This window comes from Falco cherrug, chromosome 12 (assembly GCF_023634085.1).
Source record: "Falco cherrug isolate bFalChe1 chromosome 12, bFalChe1.pri, whole genome shotgun sequence".
In the NCBI taxonomy this organism is placed as follows: domain Eukaryota; kingdom Metazoa; phylum Chordata; class Aves; order Falconiformes; family Falconidae; genus Falco; species Falco cherrug.
Window position 1 is genome coordinate 27,854,099 of NC_073708.1, and position 16,478 is coordinate 27,870,576.

The window sequence follows — 16,478 nt, forward strand, 5'->3', positions numbered from 1 at the left end:
TCATCATTCGGCCTGTCTGCATATATTTTTATGTTGTAAAAGCCCAAGCAGATACAATAAAAATAATGTAACAGACATTTCAGAAAGAAAATTCTAATCTGCTGGCAATGATTTACACCAGTTTACCTCACACGACCCAACGTAACGCAGTAGCTTCTGAAAGGCCAGCTCTCATTCCACGGTGACTAGACTTTTGTTAAAGATGTCGCATCTGGGAGGTGTAAAGTTCTAGTACCTAAGCAGTTCACGTACCACACATCAAGGTTTCAAAAAACTTAAATAACCTCCTTTCCAGCAATGAGGTGCTGAGGTAGCTCATCCCAACAGTAGAGCAGTGAAAATGCTCTGTATTCACTGACTGCGGATCCCTGCAAGGACACACATGGCTTCACAAAAACCACACAAAACCGAATCATACAAGTACAATTTATGGCCAGAGGACTTACCCAGAATGACTTGAAGAAGGAGGAGGCAGGTCAGGTGTTAGAACATAAAGACTATTATTTTTTGGCAAGTGTAGAGTTTTTAAAACAGTCTGAGGGGAGAAAAATCATTATAAATACAAAACAGTCACCAATTCTGGCACATTATTTTATTTCTTTCAATTACTGATACCTACAATACCACCAAATATTTTGTGGAGATATATTTACTCTTAACTTCATAACATCCTTTTTGTAGGTGGGCCATGTTATATTTAAAAAACAACACAAACTAAAGAGATTTGTCCTGATCTTTTCTGTAACATTTTAGTTTAAGAGTTCCTTGTATGCCACCCGAGACATCTAACACTGCTTGAAACTCTCAACTCTTGCACTATAATCCCCGCCCCCACAGATGCTCAGTTTGAAACTCTGAATTCAGTTACGTGAAAACACAGTCAAGAACTTACACTATCATCTACATCTCCAGTCTTCCACCCTTTTAACAACATCTTAGATGCAGGAATCTGAAGTTCATTTTCTAGAATATGTTTGATATCTCCTGAAAAGAAAACAAAGAAAATACATAAAGTAGTAAGTGTGTGCATTTTATTACAAACAGTACTGAGTTAAAGTGTTTTTTTAAAAAAAAAAAAAGCAAGGGAAAATTTTCTGTGTCAACCTTGTAGTTACCCTTGTAACAACACTTCAAACAGTAAAAGACAAATGAAGCTCATAAAAAAGAAATAAAATCACATAATGCATGAATGATTGGAGAATCACATAATGATTTGATGATTTGGATGTGTATTTGAGTAGTTCTACACTGCAGATAGCTAAACACACACATCTGTGGATACCTGCTACCTGGAGCAATGGCCTTCGCCAGCAGTAAAGAGGGCACGTATTTTTGATATTCAATTCCATTATCAATAGTCCTGACCTAAAGAATTGAAGTATCCATAAAATTTAACTGCTCTGACAGCTTTTTCCACATTTTGCATATTTCAATACTCTCCCTGTAGCTGTCACAGTCCTAAAATAATTCATGCTGGAATGTACCTCAGGAGCTCACCTAGCTCAAGCTCAGCTCGAAGGTCTAATTGAACCAGTTTAGCCAAGGATTTGTCCAGCTGACTCTTGAACACCTCTAAGGACAGAAATTTGACAGTTTCTCTGGCCAACCTGTTCTGGTACTTCACCACTCTCAATTTTTTTTTAAAAAAAGAACTATCTTTTTATTGAATGGGAATTTTTGATGTTGCAGATTGTGTCCATCATTGCCTCTCATCTTATTATCACGCACCTCCAAGAAGAGTCTGGCTCCATCTTCTCTGTGTCCTCCCAGCAGGTAGCTGTAGACAGAGATAAGGCTTCTACCTCTCCCCTTCTCATCCCCAGGCTGAACAAATCCAGTTCTCTCTGTCTCTCCACCTACTCTGCCTTGTGCTCCAGTCCTGTGACCGTCTTGCTGGCCTCTGCTGGACTCACTGCAGAATGTCAACAGCTTTCTCGTACTGGGGACCTCAAAACTGGATGCAGTGCTCCAGATGCAGTCTCACAGTGCTGAACAGAGCAGAATAGTTATTTCCCTGGATCCACTGGCTACACTCTTGCTAGCATAACCTAAGACATGGCTGGCCTTCGCTGCAAGGGTGCACTGCTGATGTATCCCTAGATCCTTTTTTTTTTTTTAATACAGTTGCCTTCTAGCCTGTCAGTCCTCAGCCACTTATCAGGTGGGACAACATGGAGTTATGCCGTTCCAGATGCAGGACTTTGATTTCTTTGAACTTCAGGAGGCTCCAGTCAACCCATTTCTCCAAACTGTCCAGGGCCCTCTAAATAGCAGCCTTGCCCTCCAGAATATCAGCCACTTTCTCTGATCTGTACACTTTATGAACTTGCCAGGAGTACCCACCTGAACAGCCAGGTTTTTCATAAAGACATTAAGTAACACTGGCACGAGGACCAACGCCTGAGGGACATCCCTAAACTAGTAACTGTTCACCAGTCAGATTTTGAGCCCAGCAGTCTAGGCAATTATCTACCTACCCTACCAGCCAGCCCACGTATCCAGTCCTTACCTTAACAATATGACTACAAGAACACTACACCAAAGAATGTCAAAGGTCTTACTACAGGCAAAGTGACATCCACCATTCTCCCCTTGTCCACAGAGCCAGTTCATCAAACCATAAAAGGCAAGTAATATTGAATAGCCACAATTTGCCCAGAGCAAATATGTGCTGGACATTCCAAATCACCTTATTTTTTTTCCCATACTCAAAAAGGGCTTCCAGAAAGATTTTCTCCATAATCTTTCCATAGACCAAGTTCAGTAGTCACCACTGAACAGTAGGCTTAGATTTTCGTTAACCCTTCTTCTCATGCTGGTACATACAGATACACTTCTAATCCCTCAGTGGTTTCAGCTTCAACTGAGCTTTGGTCTTCCTTAACTCCAAACCTGCCTACTGTGGCAACATCTCTGTATTCTTCCTGGGTAGCATGTCACTGCCTTCCACCTTCCGCATACTTTCTTTTTGTATTTAGCTTAGTCAGAAATTCTTTGTTCTTCTATGCTGACCTTCTTTCATGCTTTCTTCTCTTTCTGCATGTTAGAAGGAACTGTTGTTGTGCTTTAAAGAGGTTGCCCTTGAAGACTGACCAGCTCTTTTGGCCCCCTTTGCCCTCCAGGGCAGTGTCTCATGGGATCCTGCGAAGCAGACCCCTGAAAGAGCCAGAAATCTTCTTTCCTGAAGTCCACGATGAAATTCTACTGTTTGCCTTGCCCACTTCTCTCAGGACTTTAAAACACAAGGCTACCCTCAATTTTTATATGCCAAAATAGACAGAAGTTCTATACTGACTGCTCTCTGCCCAACATCTTATTAACTTCTTTCAGGTATAAATAATTCAGAAAAAAAAAGTACTACGGCTGATCAGGCATTTCTATCTGCCTCACAAGGCTGCAACTCGGTGTAGTGCAGCACAGCGGAAAACAAGCAACACTGATCAAGAACTCCAACTAATCACCACTAGGTGGCACCAGCCAATACCAAATCAAATGCTAAAAAGGCAAATAAGGATCAAAAGTTTCAATTTCAAATTCCATCACAGACGTAAGGCTGCAGCATTGAAGTGTTTTGATCAACTATTTCTTCATGTAGTTCCTTATTTTGATCTTTATACGCTCTTCACTAGAAATGAGAAGTAAAAAAATCCCACAAAACTTTTCTTAGCAAAAGTAAATCAATTCACGGTTTGGGGAATTTAAATAATAACATGCTCTGCAATACTACCAATAGCATATTTTTAACTTACATTTACAAAATGTATCAATTTTAGGATAAAGACAATGAACTGATAAAACAAATCTTAATTTGCAAAGAAGAGTCAAATAAAAAAAAAGAATGCAATTATGCTCTTCACACTGCAAAGAATTCCTCTGATCTTGTCACTAATCCTGCACAGAAAGAGATGCCATAGAGATTCAAAAAGGAAATGTCAGGATCATCTGCCTATTAGTGGATTGCATCCACACTAATCTTACCCCAAATTACATTTTCATGCCTGAACTTAATCAGCAATCTTCATTTTGCTTCTGAAGCAAATTCATAAGAAAACTAGATTTCAAAGTATTTGATAGATCACTAACCTTTACAATGGATTAGTGAAATTTTACTTTTTTAAAGCTCCAAAGAGATTTGAAAATGGTTAGTAGCTGTGGAGGCTGCATTTTCTGGGGGATTCTTTTTCTTTTTTGAGGGGCTTTGTTTTGCTTTTTTCGTTTTGTTTTAACAATTTTACCACAACAGTTTTCACTTCATTTTTACAAATCCTTACCAACTGTGGAGCTGTCTTCAAGTACTACATCCACATTTCTATCTCTGTACTCAACCCTGAAGTCAAGCATTCGAGGTTGTCTTTCCACTATTTGTCTAGATGGCACTACATGGCGAAATGCTGAGGATGAGGAAGGAGTTGAAGAAGCTGCTGTAGAATGACTCGTGGGGCCATACGCTGGTCCATGTAAAGTCTCTCCACCATACTCACTGAAAGATATGTAGATAAGTAGGTTTAAACAGAACAGTTAATATGTTTAATTTGAAGTTAACAAAGCAAAATGGACAGTATTATTCACATACTATGGTCCACAGCGCACGGTCTTGAATAAACTACGCTGTCATATCTGAAAGTATCGTTTTACTAATAATTAGCAAATCACTTTCAGATCAGCAATTTTAACATTTCAGTGACTCAAAAGTGCTATAGGAGAACAGCTTATATGACAAACAAGCATTTAAGCCATTATTTCGGTCTAAAGTTTACTATATAATTAATATCAGAATTGTCTTAAGAAGGATTACTTCCTGTCCCAGCAATGATGTGACCAGATAAAAACTGGCACCATGGCAACAACAGCTATCTACATCATTGGGCTAGTATCAAATGGAAACGAGAATAAGAAATAAGGCTTAAAATACTGCACCTGGATCGGTAATTTTCCACTAATTTGGTATTGGAAAAAAGTCAGATATGAATAGTTACATAGTAATTAAGATAATGAGCTATATATCACAAGAAATACCTAGAAGTACAACAGTAATGCAATGCCGAATTCTAGCTTGCCTTTAAGCTCAAAATCCTTCAAGCCTCCTGGTCACTCATAAAAGGATGTCTCCATACCTGGCTGCTCAAGAATACATACAGCATTACAGGTCAGAATAAATTGGGAAACCCTCACTACCCAGTGAGCCTCTCCACAAGAAGCATGTAACTGGGGTTAGAAACAAAGGTAACAAAACATGAAATTTAAGGAACATTACTCCAAGCAAAAAATCCCCTGTGATGTACAGGAATTAAATTTGGAAGGCTAGAAACTTCATAGGGTAAGCCTGGAGCTTTGCCTTACAGATGTTCTTATCAGGAAGATTATCTGTGCTGGGTAGTTACAGTGTATCATGATGGAGGATGCAAGCTAATAAAATGTATGCACTGGAAGAATGGAAGTTGAGCAAAGAAGGATTTAGGAAATGCTGAGATGTAAGTGGTCTCATTTCCATTCTTAAACAGAACTTCTTTGAAAAATGCATTCTGTCCTTGGAAGATACCACAATATCTCTCAATGCAAATCCTTCTCATAGCAAGCCAAATCTGTCATCCAGAAGAGGCCTGAACATAAAAAGGTGTAAGTGTGGATGGTGTGCATATCACAGAAGTGCAGAAATTATACACAGCTGTTGCAAATCCCATCACTGTACCTTCCACATTTGAAAAAGAAAAACATGTTATGCTTGTAAAACAAGGGTCTCCACTTCTCACATCAGCAAGCTCAGAAGGACGAATTCCCATCTACAAGGGCCCACGCTCAAAGGTCAAAGACCCACTTCAGAGGTCTAAATAGTACAGGAAACTGTCTTATTTTCAGGATTTAAAAAAGTATGAATACTGAGTGATATGTTATTGTCTCAAATCTGATGGTCAACTGTTGGGGCTCTTGCTGTATTGAATGATTATACTGAACTCTGAAGCAAGTGGAAAAATACTGAAGAAATAAGACGAGGTTACGGCCAGAACAGTGGGATGAAGAAAAAGGAGCAAATTGCAGATGTTTGCTCAAAAGCAAGGCCAACGGGACGTGATAAGAGGAGCTGGGAAACCGCAGAAAGGAGCCTACGTGCCAGAGAAAGCAGAAACAGAAATCTTCCCAGTAAACAATTGTTAACCAATCATATTATTATACGCTTGCAAAATAGCCAACCACATTATTGCACGCTTATAGAATGCCTTATAAAAGTCTACCTGGTTTGTACAATAAACGGATCAGATCTTGAACTCTGTGAGTATTTGAATCTGACTCCCGCTCGCCCGAAATGCCCGCAGCATCTGGTGACCCCCGACGTGATCCGATGAGGGTCGACAGGATCGGTTAAAAGTCAGGAAGATTCATTAAGGATCGTGTTACAAGCTGCGGAGCCGGCGAGGATCCTGCTGCCAGCGGAGAGAGAGCTGGGCGCCCGAAGAAAGGCGGAATGTGCACGGCTGACCGGTGAGTCAGGAAATTTAAGCAGGATGGGAATCACTGCATCAGTGGTGGAAAAAGCAACTGTAGACAGTTTGATGAAACTGGCAGAAAAAACTGAAACGCCAGTCTCACGGCAGGCAGTAGTTGATCTGCTATGTTGGAGTCGCCGCCGTGGTTACCTTGCTTCTACGCAAGATATATATAATAATGAAACATGGAAGAAAGTAGGAGAGGACTTATGGGAATCTGTGCAAGTTGGGACTAAGGGGGTAAAGACTTTGGCTCGCACGTATCGAGCTGTACGGGGTATGGTCGCGCAATTACCACCCTGGTGTCCTGAAAAGGAACAAGCGGCGAGCGGCGGCGTGCGGCCCGGCAGGCCCCGTCCCGGCCGCGGTTTCTCTCCAAGGCGGCACCCCCCCTCCACCCCCCCCCCGCTCCGATCGGCGCCATGGCAGTGCAAGCGGCCAAGCGAGCTAACATCTGGCTGCCCCCAGAGGTCAATCGGATCCTTTATATTCGGAACCTGCCGTATAAAATCACAGCGGAGGAAATGTATGATTTATTTGGGAAATACGGACCTATTCGACAAATCAGAGTTGGAAACTCTCCTGAAACAAGAGGAACAGCTTAAGCTTCTCAAGGAAAAATACGGACTTGATTACAAACCCCTCCCCCCCCCAAAAAAAAAAAAAAAAAAAAAAGAAAGGAAAAAAAAAAGGAAAAAAAAAAAGAAAAAAGAAAAAAAAAGAAAGAAAAAAAAAGAGAAAAAAAAAGAAAGAAAAAAGAAAAAAAAGAAAGAAAAAAGAAAAAAAAAGAAAGAAAAAAGAAAAAAAAAAAGAATGAAAAAAAAAAAGAAAAAAAAAAAGAAAAAAAAAGGAAAAAAAAAAAAAAAGAAAAAAAAAAAGGAAAAAAAGTGCTTCAGATGTCACCTACAAGAAATGCGTTTCTGCTTTGAACTAGCTTTTGAGCCTTTGGGAGTAAACTATACGGCTATAAATCAATCATATTGGGGTTGGTTAGATAAGAAGTATAATGACACGAATTTTGGCTTTAGTGATAACTGTACCTGGTGGAATACTACACTTGTTAAAAATATGTATTTTTTGCAACAGTTGATTTACCGTTTAAATGTATCAATTTATTTACCTCAACAAGAATTGAGGGTGGTTGAGGGATTTATTGAAACAAGGTCTGTCTATATTGTTGTTTGTTATTCTTTTGTTACTTTTAGTGCCTTGCCTTTTACAATGTTTTCAGAGCTGTGTGGAACGCAGTATTAATGCTGTATTTAAAAAGAAAGGGGGAGGTGTTGGGGCTCTTGCTGTATTGAATGATTATACTGAACTCTGAAGCAAGTGGAAAAATACTGAAGAAATAAGACGAGGTTACGGCCAGAACAGTGGGATGAAGAAAAAGGAGCAAATTGCAGATGTTTGCTCAAAAGCAAGGCCAACGGGACGTGATAAGAGGAGCTGGGAAACCGCAGAAAGGAGCCTACGTGCCAGAGAAAGCAGAAACAGAAATCTTCCCAGTAAACAATTGTTAACCAATCATATTATTATACGCTTGCAAAATAGCCAACCACATTATTGCACGCTTATAGAATGCCTTATAAAAGTCTACCTGGTTTGTACAATAAACGGATCAGATCTTGAACTCTGTGAGTATTTGAATCTGACTCCCGCTCGCCCGAAATGCCCGCAGCAGTCAACTACGAATAAAGTACTATATTTTGTTAACAGAACCCAAGATGCACTGAATATCCTGATTCTCAGGACTGGACTTTTTTTTTATTATTATTACACAATGTAACTGAATTACAAAACAATTCTTTTTTCCCTTCAAGAAATTAACTTACTTCAAGTCCAGTTGTATTAATTCTGCTTGATTCCACCACAAAAGGCATCCTACATAACTGACTGACAACCTCTACTGGGACATCAAAAGCCTCCTATCAGTAAAACAAGCCTCATCTGAAAACCACTGGAAACTAGGTTTCTAACTCTTCTAAGCCTCCTTTTAAACCACTTTCATTGGAAGAAAAAAAAAGATTGGACATTTGACTGTCTAACCATTTCTAAAAAATAATAAATTAGCGTGGAAAAAAGCTGTAAGTGGGTGGACACTGGACAACCTTGTTAGCTAAGTCAGGCATGATGACTCCCCAGCTCCTTCCCCCTGACCAAATGGTTCCAAACATTCTGCTATTTTGAATATAAATGATTTGAGGTCAGGACCTACGAACATAGGTAGAAAGACTGCTCAACACAACTGAGACTTGATCTCAAATGGACTAGGTAGGCCTGATGGTAAATAAACAACTAGTAACTTCACTAAGCAAACAAGCTTTTAACCCAAATCAAAAAGACCAACACCGAACTGAGTGGTGCAGTCAACATGCTGGAGGGAAGGGACGCTATCCAGAAGAACTTTGACAGGCTTGAGGGGTGGGTCCAAGTGAACCTCAAGAAGCTCAACAAGGACAAGTGTGAGGTCCTGCGCGTGGGTCAGGGCAATCCCAAGCACAAACACAGGCTGGGCAGAGAATGGACTGAGAGCAGCCCTTCGGAGGACTTGTGGGTGTTGGTGGAGAAGCTCAATATGACCCAGCAATGTGCATTTGCAGTCCAGAAAGCCAACGGTATCCTGGGCTGCATCACAAGTTTGGCCAGCAGGTCGAGGGAGAAGATTCTCCGCTTCTATTCTGCTCTTGCGAGGCCTGACCTGGAATGCTGCATTCAGCTCTGGGGCCCCCAGCATAAAAAAGGGCATGGACCTTATGGAATGGGCCCAGAAGAGGGCCATGAAGATGATCAGAGGGCTGGAGCAACTCTCCGATGCAGCCAGGCTGAGAGAGTTGGGGTTGTTCAGCCTGGAGAAGAGAAGGCTCCAGGGACACCTTATAGCAGCCACCCAGCACCTAAAGGGGGCCTACCAGAAAGATAAGGACAAACTTTTTTGTAGGGCCTGTAGCAACAGGACAAGGTGTAATGGTTTTAAACTAAGAGAGGTTAGACTTAGGTTAGATATTGAGAAGAAATTCTTTACTGCGAGGACAGTGAGCCACTGGCACAGGCTGCCCAGAGCAGCTGTGGATGCCCCATCCCTGGCAGTGTTCAAGGCCAGGCTGGATGGGGCTTGGAGCAACCTGGTCTGGTGGAAGGTGTCCCTGCCCGTGGCAGGGGGGCTGCAACTAGGTGATCTTTAAGGTCCCTTCCAACCCAAACCATTCTATGATTCTATTAACTAAAAACTGACTCTGATGACAGCTTTTGTAAGTATTAACAGATGCCAAAACACCACTTTACCTACATTATTTATCTCTTCTCATCATTAAAATAATTTTTTTCAAAGAGTACATTGAGTATGTTTCTAAACAAAAATTTAAGCACTATTTTACTGTCTCTCTCAAGTAATTCAATTCCTGTTCTGCTGTTTCCAATTGCCTCATCAGCACTTACAACCTCATCCTTCAGTAACATCAAGATATCCAGGCATCAGTATACAAGCCAAAATTTAATTCAGAAGCTGAAAGAAAATCAGTAAAGCTAATTTTAGAAGGAAGCAAGCTTACCTTATCTAACACAGTATCTGCTGCCTGTAATTCAATTTTTTAAAAAGCTACAAAAATACAAAGATTTTTGGCTGGGGACAGGGAAGTACAGAATATTAACACCCTTAAAAACGCATAAGGAAAAAGAAAATACTTAGCCAGGAACACCTGTAGACTTGCCTTGCAAATTTTTTGATCGGGGTAGGGGAGACGCGGGGATGGGGACTGGGGACAGATGGGACAGGACACGGGAACAGGGGGGAACAACCAAAAAAACCACAACAACAAAAAAACAACCAAAACACCAACAAAAAACCACCAAGTCCTGACATCCAAGAAAGCATACCAAAGTCTAGGCTCAGTAAAGAGACAATCCTGCACAGAATGACCCCAAACCCAATTAATTCAAAATAGAAATTAATTTGAACAGGCATTCAAGCTGGTCCTCCGCCAGTATAGCAAAAATTGAACATTAAATCAGCTTTGCCAGGAACAGTATTTGTGGCTCCAGAAACTGCTTTAAAAGGATAATTACTTCATCATCTTAGGATTCAGGAACAAAAAAATGTAACGATTACCCAGCAGCATTCTCTCTGTGTACTACTCCAGTCTTCTGTGCTTACCTTTGTAGAATGCCGTTTTCTTGTGGTATTACACCATTTATAGCTGCCTGAAAAGAGAAAACAAGTTTTGAGTCAAGGATACAGAGCAGCAAAAACACACGAGAACTTCTATAGTAAGTTTTTAAAAGTGACGAGCTTGCTTTAAAATATGGCATAAAACGTTCTCCATTCAGTGAGCATTCTTGGTGAATAATACTGTCAAAGTACCTGCATAAATTAAAAACCATATCTAAGCGCAAACAAACATGAACTGAAGCTCACACTCCTATGAGAGTGCAACGGATTTCCCAGGTGGAATGCAACAGGAATAAACTGCATGGCCCACGTCCAGTAAATCTAACACTTTGTACACTTGGTACATACATACAGTGAACATACTGCTTTCAAATACATCAAGCTAACGGCACAGACAAGGCAGCCAGACAGCACGTACACAGATAACCTAGTGTTTCCCAGAAGTATCAGACCTGCACAAACCTATAAACCCACACAGCCACACACACACTGCATGTCACAAGCCTGACGTGCTCACAAATTGCTAAAGTTGGTGCAAACAGCTACTCAACAGGACACATGCCTCGATCACACCTATGCCTTCCAGGCAACCTGCTTCTACCTCACACCATTTAGCCTCTTAGAAGTCCTCATGTTCCAGGGACTCACAGAAATTACTATCCCCAAAAATCAAACAATCTTCAAGTAGAAGAGGAAGTAAGGTTTATGTGGTTAAATATCATTCCGTGATGTCCAGATCATCAGAACAAAATATTACTTATAGAAGTATAAGTACAATGCTACCAAGCTGCATTCAGATTCGGTTTTATTTGAAACTACAGAACTATTACCTATAAAAATATCTGCATTAATTCTATCTCATATTAAAATGCATTCTTTTTAAAATAATAACACACCCCAGCTACAAGTTCAAAACCCCACTGCTGACAAAACTGTCTTTCTCAACCTGTTACGGCATTGCTCCGTTCTGCATTGCACAAAGCTTTAATGCATTTCCAGCACATCTGATGCTATAGAGGTTTGTATAAATTTTGAAGTTATATGTAAGTCAGATGAGAGAAAAACTTGGAAAGCAAGTAAGACTCTCTTCAACAGTATTCAGAAGACAACTTATTTCAGACAACTTTACAGCACCAAAAAAGTGTTTTAAAATGATCCCATCACTAGGATTTTTCAGATTAAGGGGCAGTGAAAGTGACACCATGTGAGCTGCTGAAGACTACTTACACGTTTCACTCCTCAGCTGATTAAACTTCATTCTGATTATTGTTAGAAGATATTGGAGTAAAGATGTCAGAACCCTACCTAACTTCAGGCTTTTAATCCTAGCCCAGCAGTGGGCAGATAAGGTGGAATAGCACAGGAGGGAATTTGAGAAGGAAGGAGAAAGAATTCCAAAAATATCTAGAGAGGAGAAAAAACAGACCCCAAAAGACTAATTCGATTTCTGCTCTTTGATGATCTTTATAATCACTATTGTATTCACAGGCACATATTTGTTAGGCTTAACAGTGAGATTAAAGAGAGCTTGTAGTATCCCACTAATCTTTTTCTGCTGTACCAGCAGTGATTCATGCATTTCTACTGTCACGGCTTCTAATATCTGCTTTCATATGTCAGCTATACCTGACCTATTGGCCAGAATAGCTGGTGTACGAGTGTCTGGTCCCTGATGAAGAGGAGGACACTGATGTTTTGAAGCTCATAGATTCCCTGGTACTCTAGGAGGCCGCAGAACTAAGGACAGTCATCACCTATCAACATCATTTTTACAGAGTGACATTAAAAACAAAACAAAACAAAACAAACAACAGCTTAAGTAAGTGCTCAATCAACATAAAAATAGATTAAATCAAGATTTAAAGGCTATGGTTTCTTTTTTTCTGAATATATAAACACGGGGTTGGTTTTTTTCAATTTCCATTAATAGATAAGGCTACATAAAGTCAAAAAGTATTACTGCTGAACTCTGCTAAGTAACTATGATATTGCAATAAGATTTATGTATTTAGAAACAAATATTCCACAAATAATAGCAAAAAAAGCAGACAAGGAAAAGGGTCACCAGTATCTATAAGCTACAGCAACTACCCATGAGGCTACACCAAATTACAGTGAAAACAAAGCTTCCTACCGGATCAGGTTTTAAATCAGTTTATCCACCATGCATGGCAATAACCAGTGGTTTCTTTTTAACCATGTGTCTCATTTATCATCATTGTGGTTTTTGCAGTCACACATAGCTCTTGATCATTTTCATCTAGTAAACCTCCAGGAAAAAGTGGGAGGCTTTGGTTTGTTTGGCTTTTTCCTGTATTGGCTTTACCCTGCCATACTCCTCAGCAACATACATTTCATTCCTGTCAATCAACAGGTAAAGCTGGCTGAAAGACAATAATAGCCTTCATTTTGCATCTATAGGATACAGAGAGCAAATACAGGGTTTTGTACCACAGGACCTACACTAATAATGATCTGATGGTGCAAAAGAATTCTCTTTACTGGGAGAAAAAGAAGCTGCTTCAGCCATGAAGAAATATAACACACTTTGGCATTTCCACACTTCTTCTGTCAAAGCTCATGTCTCTGTCTCAGAGGATTAAATCAGCTCAAACTTCTTCTAAGCCCAGTTGGGTTAAATACGATAGAGGCTCCAAGCTATTTTCTTTAAAACTGAATAACTCACTTGTTCACATCCCCAGTTTTGTAAACTTGATGACATTTAAGGGGCATTGCAGTAAGAAAAAACAGCAGCAGCATTATGTACTTTTTTTGATGGAAAGACCTCTATTAACCACACTGTAAAAATAAAGAGTCTGGACACTGTTTGTTAAGCAAGATGGAAGACTAAAATTATATAGATAGCAAATGGCAGCAGTGCACATGTAGATATTGCATAAATATTAAATATCCATGTTCTTGAAAAACATCTGTAAGTAGACCCTGAAAAGAAACTAAGAAAAAGGAACAACCATCTGCTTTAGAATTTCATAGGAGAAAGATTGTGACTATTGAAAAAAAAAATTAAAAATAACAAGTTATTAAGGCAAGATCTGTTCCAGGCTGTTCCTCCCCAGTGTCAGTCCCCTTTGAGAGAGGATCAAGTCTCTATGGTTAATCAAACATTCAAAGTTGTGGGGATTTTTTTTGGTTTTTTGTTGGGGTTTTTTTTTTTTTCGTCTTTCCAAACAGGGATCATTTGATCATCAAAAATGGCCTCTGTGACTAATATACAGTAATTAAAAGATGTATTGCCCTTGAAACAATTTCAGTGCGTTAAATCTATTTGTGATTTATTAAATATAAAGATACCATGTCTGGCTCAGAAAATTTCTTCAGCTTCCAATAACCTGTTGCTTAGACTGCTACCAGGGAATTAGCACTCCATGCTTACACTGTTCTCATGCTGTATATCCACAAGTGTCACCGCTAGATACTGGGTACCACAGTTCAGATGGGTATTTGCCTGTTCTAATGTTATCACTATTTAAAGAGTAAAGCTCACCTTAAATGGAAAGTTATAGGGGTTTCATGAAATTTTTCCTAAAGCCAAGAATCTTAGGTGTGTCTCAGTGCTATCCATATACAAACTCTACCATTAACACTGTTCAAACTTGGAACAGAGGAATAGAAGCCAGGACATAATTACTGCTTTGATAACAACATTCAAACAACTTCCAGGCCCACAATTTGTTTTAGGAAATTATAAGCCAAATTTATTTATTCTTGATTTATACATTTTGTTTAGAGACATCAGTCATATACCCAGGAATTGAAGCAGTTTATTTAAGAATTTATTAAACACTGCATGACCTGATCTAATTGCACCTGCTTTGGACCAGACTGATGTCCAGAAATAACTTTGAATCTCAAGCAGTCTGTGACTCCATCATCCAACTGTATAGGATATATTGATAAACATTACTGAAAATCCTGCCTATTTAAAAGTGAATGGGAAGACAGGAATATGATGTAATACTGGACTGATGAGAGCCAGTTACAAAGGTTCAATGTAGCAATACTCTTCTCGTGTTTGTTTCAGCAGCAAGCTTCCAAATTACAGTATCAAAATTTTTTCAATCCAACTTTGTTTCGTGCAAACATTGGAAACAACAAAGCAACAGGGTTAATGAAAGGTTACCACATTCATTAACAGTTTGGGCAACCCAGCAGCTCTGTGGTATTCTACAAATGGACTGAAATTATTTCAGTGCCTAAAGAACATTGTGAAGCAAACTGAAATTTAAAGCTTTTCCTCAAGGGAATATTAACTTAAATAGATTAGTCAGTTCTGACTAAATGTGACCATCTTTTATGAGTACAAAACAGTCTTAGTGAGAAAACCAAGAACCACCATTTCTTAATAATACGATAAAGCAACTATGTTGATGACTTCTCTCAAAATATACAATTGTAGTACTAACCATTTAAAAGCAATTAAGCACATCTTACAGTTTATCCACCATGCATCCCAGAGGGATGAGGGTCTTACAAATAATTAAGAACAAACTGGTATTTTAGATAGCACAAACATTAAACTCCCTAGTTTAAAACACTCAGTGGTTATCACTGTTTGAAGACAAACTGGATCTGCTAATTATGTTACTTAAAAGCAGAGGTCTACCTATACTGATTGTATATTCAAATGGGGCAGGGAATTCCTTCCTCTTCATGAACTACAGAAGGAAGGTAGTTCTTAAATTTCCAGAATTTAAGAGTGATGTTTAGAAGCATTAAGAGTTAACCGCCAAAAGCACAGTTGAAGGCTTTTGCAGTGGGTAAGGTGAGAGAAGATCTTTCTCCATGGCTACCTCTCATCCCCTCTCCCTTCCAATTTCCATACCACACAACGGTTTTGGCTGACAGATACTGATCCTACCCTAGATACAGATCCTTTAAAACCTTCCCCATTCAACCCTCTAGCCCAATGAAGAGCAAGACCTTTCAACAAAGCAAGATGTAAGATCAGTTTTCCAAAACAGGGTATTAGAAAACACATATTTAAGCAAAAGAAGAAATAAGTTCAAGCAACACGGTGCTGGGAACACAACCCTTCCAGAAGAAGAGGCTGGAGAGATGTAAATACTGTGCATATGTGAACACTGCACAAATTTTATTGAGATAACGATATCAGCTTAATGCAACCAGTACGAGTTTATGTATGAATCAGCTTGCACAGAGTTTTAAAAGCCTTATTTATGTTTGACTGAATTCAGCAAGTCCACTTCAGTCTATTTAATAAAGTCCACACAGAGCTTTACATTTGTTTAGCTAAAAATTGAGAAGGTTTACATTAAACAAACACAATATATGAATGAGACACAGACATAGGGTAATAGGAACTGCCATAGCAAATAATTTAATCCAAAATCCAAAGATGACCAACCAAAAAGTATCAACTGCTTCAGAAAGTCACAGGGAAATATAATGGAGTAACTTGCTCACAGGGCATTTTCTTCCAAACCCCCAATTTTCTGTAGGTCTGACACATTCAGATTTATAGTAATTATAATTTCTTGTTGCATTCCACTTAATCAAATAACCTCACAACCCACATATTTATTATTTTTATGAAACTCAGTAAGAGCCTTTTTCGATGGAAGGATTAATCTATTGTGACTTTCAAAACTCTATATTCTTCCTCAAATGCTACAGCTCATAGATTTTTACTTCTGGTTTAAAATGTCTGGTAAGCTAAAAACCCTAAGTTCTGCATTTTGGGTCTTTCCTGTTCATTTTGCCTTTTCTTCCTGTTATATATTTAATGTCTCTTTGATACAAAAACAATTTCTCTCAAATCAGAAATTCAGAAAGTTTACCCCACGCCGTTT

The 16,478-nt window shown here is 39.2% G+C and overlaps 1 protein-coding gene across 1 annotated transcript in view; it reads right to left on the reverse strand.

Moving 5' to 3' along the window:
* FAF1 (Fas associated factor 1) overlaps positions 1 to 16,478 on the reverse strand; it is a 173,954-nt gene that overhangs the window by 127,556 nt on the left and 29,920 nt on the right. The window contains exons 3-6 of the mRNA XM_005440352.4: positions 10,633 to 10,679; positions 4,272 to 4,480; positions 893 to 984; positions 447 to 535 (exon numbers count right to left, since the gene is read on the reverse strand). Coding sequence (XP_005440409.4) covers positions 447 to 535; positions 893 to 984; positions 4,272 to 4,480; positions 10,633 to 10,679 — 437 coding nt within the window. The remainder of the gene's footprint in view (positions 1 to 446; positions 536 to 892; positions 985 to 4,271; positions 4,481 to 10,632; positions 10,680 to 16,478) is intronic.